The sequence below is a fragment of the Papaver somniferum genome, chromosome 10 (assembly GCF_003573695.1).
Source record: "Papaver somniferum cultivar HN1 chromosome 10, ASM357369v1, whole genome shotgun sequence".
NCBI lineage: Eukaryota > Viridiplantae > Streptophyta > Magnoliopsida > Ranunculales > Papaveraceae > Papaver > Papaver somniferum.
In genome coordinates, this window is record NC_039367.1 from 134,162,052 (window position 1) to 134,168,458 (window position 6,407).

General features: G+C 34.7%; 1 protein-coding gene across 1 annotated transcript; it reads right to left on the reverse strand.

Moving 5' to 3' along the window:
• Positions 1-5,404: 5,404 nt before the first annotated feature.
• Positions 5,405-6,142, reverse strand: LOC113316230. Its single transcript, XM_026564448.1, has one exon. The coding sequence runs from the start codon at positions 6,140-6,142 to the stop codon at positions 5,405-5,407; it is 738 nt and encodes a 245-aa protein (XP_026420233.1).
• Between the last annotated feature and the right edge of the window lie 265 nt (positions 6,143-6,407).

Consider the following 6,407-nt stretch of genomic DNA (forward strand, 5'->3'; position numbering starts at 1 on the left):
GCATCCCCATTGCAAGTTTCCTTTATTACCACAATAATAACAATGCTTAGTAACATACGAATACTGAGTTTTAATGTTACCTTTTTGTGGATCCTCTTTCCTTGGAGCTCGAAGATTTTTCTTCTTTTTCTTCTTCTTCTTCAACGTTGTTGCTTTCGGTTGAACACAATTCTTAGGTTTTACAGGCTTTTCTTCTTTACAAGAAATAGGAGCACCTTTGGCATCAGTGGAAGCCTCTGGTGTAGAAGAATTTTTAGCTTTAACAAATTTTTTCTCATTCTTATCGTTGGAAACACTTGATTCCTTACAATATCCCAATCCTCATGTATCTCCATGAAATATCCCCGCTTCTAAAAATGAGGATAAATTGTTTGTGCTATCATTGAACTTTTTCAAGTACAAATTTTCTTCTTCCAACGTATTGATTTTGTCAAGAGCACTAGTTAGATCAGCCTCAAGGCGTTTTTCTCGTGAGAGATATTCACCTTCTTTCTCTTCTAAACTCTTTTGTTGAGAATTAACCTTTGCTTCAGATTCAACAAGTTTCTTTTCTGATAAAAAGAGATTTCTTCGAAGATTTTCACATTCTAATTTCTTAGAATGTAGCTCGTATGTACGATCTTTAAGAAGAGAATCATTAGTGTGGTAACCAATACAATATCCTTGAAAAATCTTCTTTAGTTTCTTGTTCTCACGACAAAGAGGAGTCATAACACCAAGAAAATCCGAAGTTCTCAGTTTTTTGTTTTTCAAAGGATCCAGTAGTTTAGAGTATTCTGAGATATCCTCTTTTACATCTCGTTCAAAATCTGAATCATCATCATCGGAAATTTCATCCAACCCCTTTTGTAGACATACTTTCCAGTTGTCATCGGTTTCTACATCATTAACAAGATTAACTTGTCTAGTAGATTCTCTTGAGATGATTTCATGAAGGTCTTCAGATATTGATTCATAGATGTCATCATCAAGTGTTAATTCAAAACTCTTGATGTCTTGCTTTACGTTAACTGAATCATTCTCAGGTTCTATAAAAACCATTTTTAGATTCCAGTCTTATAGGTTGGATAACACCAAACACAGATTGTCAGATCTTTTCGTGTTTTCCTTCTCTGACACTAATTAAAAAGACGAGGGTACCCAAATACACCATAATATTTAAAATATCCACCTATAAGTCCTCTTACCGAAAATGATTGTCTATGGACAAAGTCTAGACAATACTACAAATCTGTATTCACACTTTGTGTGATTGTCTATGGATACGAGATCCGAGAAAATACGAGTACGAAAGTGTGATTGCTTGATAATAGGTTCGGACTTAACCAAACTCTATATGATCACTATCAAGTAAAGCGGAGTTAACGTTTGTGTATTTTACTTCTAATTATAATAAACAATTATTATTGCGGAAATAGAAAAGTAAAAGACACATCAAGATTTTTTTGACGAGGAAACCGCAAATGCAGAAAAATCTCAGGACCTAGTCTAGAATTGAATACTCTCAGAATTAAGCCGCTATACAAAATCTAAACCAACTTCGTATAGTTGAGACCAAGCAACTAACCCTAGTTCACTTAGTTTCCTCAGTATCCCTGCGCTTCCGACTTCGATGAGTGCACGCACTGGAACAATTTCTTTAGATCGTATTCCAAACAATAAAGGAACAACAAATCTGTTTGGTAACAACTCTATTGATTCTTTAATATAAGATATCTCAAGTAATATGCAAAGGCTCTTACGTTTAATCTAATAAACTCCTTTGCTTGGTTAGATCAATCTATCCAACAACTACCAAAGTAGCAGAGTTTAGGTTCGCACTCAATCCAAATAAATCTCAAAGAGATATATTATGAATGCCGATATCACACAACTAATCAATCGAATAAATCCGATTCTAGTTGGATCCCAGCCGATCAAGGTTTGTGCAACACGGAGATATGAGAAACCAATAAGAAATCTTCTTCGTCTTCAAATCTTCTTTAATCTTCAATTAAACCTGCACAACACCGCTTGAATATCTTGTGATCAATCACACACAGAACAGAGTCTGTTAACAATGGATTATCACAAGATGTCTTTAGATATACAAACAATTTTAAAGATCTCGTCGATACTTCGATCTAGTTTGAGTGAATCTAATATCAGAAGAGAGAAGATTCTCAGGAAGAAACAAACCAGGTGCAATCAAAGTTTCAACAACCGTTAGTCAATCAAATCAATCGAAAACTAATAATACTACAATTATCTAGTTTCCCACCAACGGTACTCGTAGAGCTTATTGATCCCACAGAAGTCTTTAAACGAGCGGTCGTAAGAGATTTCACCTAATTATGGTACTTTCCTCTCCGATTATACGGCTCCACCAGAAACAACAAAAAGATGAATTTTGTCTGGATCTTAGGATATTTTGCTAGAAATGCAAACTTAGGTGTTTATAGACTAAGGATGTATGGAAACCAAGGAATTTCCAAAACCGAAAGTATTCTCAAGATATGCAGTAAATGCCCATTAGGTTTTCATAATCCCAGTAAATGTTTTGTCCAATATTTCCCGAAATCTCTCAATAGAAAATCTCCAATTAGTAAATGCACATTACTAATTTTTATTCTCTAGAGATATGCATTTAATTGCTGGTAGTTAAAGCATATAAAACTAATAACCTTAATTAAAAGATTCTTAATTTATTTCGGAACAAGATCTCCTTGAGTACTAAGGAATATCTTTGAACAATAAAAGATAAGAGTTACTATAGTTGTTCAAAGAATGTTGACATCTCTTCTTTGTAAATCCTCTTTCATATTTACAATCTTGGAATCGATTATACCACACTTCCAAACAAGTTTACAATTGGTTCATCTGTATTCTAAGACAACTATGTGATTGATCAAGTATCAAATCACATCCATGGGTTCAATGGGTTCTACCAATCACTGGGATCGGTTATACCCTAATATGGAACACTTGTGATCGGTCACACAAGTTACCAGGATCGGTTACATCAGTTACCAGGATCGGTTACATCAATTACCAGGACCGGTTACCATATACACATGGTATTGCTTGTGATCGGTCACACCAGTCACTAGGATCGGTTACACCAATTACCAGGATCGGTTACACCAATTACTAGGACCGGTTACACCAATTATAAGGATCGATTACACAACTTCTCTGTGATCGGTCACACCAATTACTAGGATCGGTCACACCATTTACAAATATCAATCATACCATCTCAGGTGATTACTTAAGATTGGTTACACTAATTAATCAAAACTAGTCATACCAAATCATAATCCAGGCATTGTGATTAGTTGTACCAAGATACATAACAAAGTTATGATCGGTTCTACCATCTCACACATATTGGTAATCCAAAGATTTGCAATGAATAGTCGTACCAATAAGCCTAGCGATTTCCCTTTCGATTCATAAAACAGGTTCATGAATGTACTTCCTTTAAACAAATGTAAAACATTGTTTCCTAGGATGAAATCTTCACCTTTACCCATACGCATAATCATAACAACATTCATAAGATTATGTCGATGTTATATCTATGAAGTTCAAAAGATAAGCGTTATACCTCGTAGTCTAATTCCCTAAAACTATGATCATGTGATTATGTCTCACTACTAGAGTAATATACCTATACACAGCTTCGCAGTTATGCTTTCAATATAGCACGATTCGAAAGATACGTTAGGAATGAAAAAAATAAAGTCAATATTACTAACCTAAAGAGAAAGGATGATGTCATCGTTGTAGCTCGTTGCTTCTTCACATTCTTCGGGTCTTCGAGTAATACTTGTATGTCTCAAAATTCCTATACTCTAGTCTAACCTAAACGAAATGTCTCTAGTAAATAATCAGGCGACTCTTAGATGAGTTTTGACTCACTAAAATATGACAACTAAACTTGACATACCAACGCTTGGTGGGTTCAACCGAGCTATGCTCTAACAAAAATAACAAGTTCAGGAACTCACAGATCTTTTATGGTTTGCATACCGGGTATGCGTACCGTTTTCGGTAGTAAAACCAACAGATCTTTTACAGTTTGCATAATGGGTATGCGCACCGTTCATGGTTTACGAGTCACAAACTTTTTGTGGTATGGATACCGGGTATGCGTATCACAAAGTTTCTATCGAACTATATCTACACCGGTACATGTACTGGGTACATGTATTGCGGCTCCGGACTTGTAACATTTCTCCCATATATGAACTGGTATGCATACTGTCATGTATCCAGATTAACAGTAGTGTTGTATATCTTTAATAATCAATTCGAAACATTCTTGAATAACATCCTGAATCATGATTTATTTTACGAACAATAAATTGTTTTTAACCAAATTCATCAAGTATGAACAAATGTTCTTAAGCATAAATAGTCATATTTCGAGAACAATATTCAAGATAAAGTTCACTCAAAATTTCTGTTATGCATGTACTGTCTAATTTAGTCATGCGACAATGTCTCATAGATAGAAAGGTGAAAACATGAGATATATGTGGTTCAGTCTTCACTTACCTTTTGATGTTGAAGTTCTACAATGCCCATATTGATTTTCGCCTTCAAACGGTAGAACACAGTGATATCCGAATCTCAACTACACACTTCTATCCTAATCCGAAACTGACTAAATGTAGACTAGAAATCAAGATATAGTTTTGACAACAATCTTGAGATAACAACACTTGTGAGTTCGACCGAGCAATGCTCTAACACCATTTCCCACAAGTATAAGAGTATAAACCGTTTTTTTTCTTTAGTGGAAACCATATTAAGAAAATTATTCATGAAACTGATTCTATATAAATACCATATTTTGTTTCCCATAAATGGAACGAATAATATTAAATGTAAATATCTACTTAATAAGCCAGGTATTTTTAGCAACATCTTAATAGTCGTAATATCATTAAAGGAATGGTCTACCTGATGTATTTTTTCCCAAATAACCGTGTGAGTTAAGAATCTGAATTTTCTCAAAGGTTTGACGCGCTCCAGGAGGTCCCAGGTTCGAGTCCCCGATGGCGTAATATTGACATAGAAGGTAGAGTTAGCTTGCACCCCTTGCGACATAATCGGCCCCCCGCTTCGGCTCCCTTGGCTAGTTCCTCATGGGGATCGCTGGTATTCTTTTTTTTTACTCAATAATAATTTTTATTAATAACCAAATATTTTCAAAATTACAAAAGAGGGAACCAAATAAAAAAAAATAAAAAAAAATAAAAAAAAAAAAAAAAAAAAAAAAAAAAAAAAAAAAAAAAAAACAGAGTTAAAACTATTACACTCCTTTTTATGTTTTCACATCCTAAATGAATCTATAGTAGGCTTGGTTCTCATTTTCTATTTGGAGTAAAAAAGGTGGTCTTGAATTGTATACAACTTACTCTCCTTGTCTCAGTCTTGAGCCTTTCTTAGCTAAAGTGTCAGCTGAGAAATTGATTTCTCTGTAGCTGTGACATAGTTTCAGATCTTCAACACTTGTACAGATTCTCCTCCATCTATTAATAGAAAACCAAAGGATTCTATGAGATTTAAAAGCTTCAATAACTTCCTGTGAATCTGATGTAAAAATCAGATGAGTATATCCTCTGTGTATGGCCCGTTCTCCAGCACATAGAATAGCTAGAACTTCAACATAATAGTTTGTAGCTATCCCCAATCCACCTGCAATTGATACTATGCATTCTCCTTCACTGTTTCTGGCAATAAATCCATATCCAGCTGCACCTGGATTTCCTTGAGAAGCACCATCACAGCATAGCAGAATTTGTCCCATTTGTGGTAGATTGAAGAAGATTGCATGTATTTTGGATGTTCTAATATGTTTGCACTTCAATCCAAAAAAATTTAAAACTTGTAAATCATATGATGTATTCCATATGTGTGCCTTCATTCTGATTTCACATTCTGCAGTAAGCTTCACAATTATATCTTGGATGACCTTTACATTAACTTTATCTTTATCATACACACATCTGTTTCTTTGGAACCAAATCTTTTTCATTGTTATAAAAGATGCAATTTTCCACATTTCTTTGATTGCAGGACGTGCTCTGCCAATGACAACATATCCTCTAAAGATCTTGGATGTAAAAAACAAAATATCGTACCAAGCCATTTCCAAATTGTTAGAACACTGCTCGGTCGAACTCGCATGCGTTGCTATCTCAAACATGTTTATCAATGTTAGTGATCAAAACTATAAGTCTTGATTTCTAGCCTATTTATAGATGTCTCGGACTAGGACATAGTTTGTGTAGTTGAGATTAGACTTCACGGCTCTTATCACTTGAAGACGAAGAACTACTAAGGAGAGCTTGTGGAACTTCATCGACAAAAGGTATGTGGAGCGTTAAACTCATCTATCACTTGGAAAGTCTATT

Coding starts and splice junctions, on each gene's coding strand:
- LOC113316230 (XM_026564448.1), bottom strand. CDS start 6,142: ATGGCTTGGTACGATATTTTGTTTTTTACATCCAAGATCTTTAGAGGA.